Source organism: Genypterus blacodes, unplaced genomic scaffold (genome assembly GCF_046128005.1).
Source record: "Genypterus blacodes isolate CSIRO-AG114 ecotype Tasmania unplaced genomic scaffold, CSIRO-AGI_Gbla_v1 ptg000017l_1, whole genome shotgun sequence".
NCBI classification, from domain to species: Eukaryota; Metazoa; Chordata; class Actinopteri; order Ophidiiformes; family Ophidiidae; genus Genypterus; species Genypterus blacodes.
This window is the reverse complement of record NW_027466831.1, coordinates 2,195,001-2,196,129: the sequence shown is the minus strand read 5'-3', so window position 1 is coordinate 2,196,129 and position 1,129 is coordinate 2,195,001. Positions and strand designations below refer to the sequence as shown.

At 39.7% G+C, this 1,129-nt stretch overlaps 1 protein-coding gene across 1 annotated transcript in view; it reads left to right on the top strand.

The window, feature by feature from the left end:
- The first annotated feature begins 1,096 nt into the window (after window positions 1-1,096).
- The window catches only part of hrh1 (histamine receptor H1), a 1,644-nt gene continuing 1,611 nt past the window's right edge, over window positions 1,097-1,129 (top strand). Inside the window, exon 1 of the mRNA XM_076141356.1 lies at window positions 1,097-1,129. This exon is cut by the window's right edge and continues 1,611 nt beyond it. Coding sequence (XP_075997471.1) covers window positions 1,097-1,129 — 33 coding nt within the window.

Below are 1,129 nucleotides of genomic sequence, written 5' to 3'. Positions count from 1 at the left end.
TGACTTTTATGATGACAATCCTATAGAACAGGAAACCACAAGGGGATAAGGGAATTGTCTTTTCTAACCAAGCTCTAAGCGAAATATGTGAGATGATTACAGTTTCAGGGGAATTTCCATTTTTATTGATACATTATTTTAAATGTCAACAGTTTTCTAAACCCCTGGAACCAAGACAACATACATGACAGAATCCCCATTATAGTGTGTGAGTGTTCCATAGTCTCCTTAGTGTTGATAGGTGATGTGAGTGTGGTGCTCTTGTGTGGGGAACTGATTAACAATGTGACATATGGAAAGCTTAATCATCTCTTGTGCAAATTCATTATGCACCTAATACAGTGTTGTGTACTTTATTTATAATACAACCTGTGAAATCTCTGAAAGGTCAAATTACAATTTTAATTCCTAGATTAGTCCTGAGAATGCCAGTGTGGACAAGGAATATACCGAAACACTCAAACGCCTCCATGGAAACCGGTTTATTTCAGTCTTCTTTCTTAAAAATCAATTCCTCAAACAAAAAGTAAGAATGCATTTCCTGTGATGTGAGCGGTGTGATGTGATCACACCCTTAGCACTGTCAAAGCATCCTTTTGTCAATTACTCAGTTGGTCTGCTGTCTGCTGTGTATTTGACGAGACTTGCCACTTCCCTGTGTGTTGAAACAAAACCAACTGGACAGTGAAACAGAGAAACACACATACACCCAGAGAGAGAGAGAGAGAGAGAGAGAGAGAGGGGATGAAGCAAGCAAGCGAGAGAGAGCGTGAGTGGGAAGTTATATGAAAACATATAGGGAATTTGTGTCCGAGTTATGTTGCAAAATGTTTCCACTGTAATGTTCTTGTAAACTGTAATGTTCTCTCTGTTTTCCAGATGTTAAAAGTTTGGGATTTATATTACTAATGGACGACAGATCAAGACAATTGGACAAGCATGTTTTCCAATATTCATAGGATTACCATTTACGATTAAGTTACACTGGGAAACAAACTGACACGAACCAATCAGTGCACAAACACTCTGGATTGGACACAAGGGCATCAGATGTTCCACGATGTGAATGGGTCTATCAGTGACGCTCACATCTACCATGATGGAATCTGGCCCGTCACCCTCGACGCTC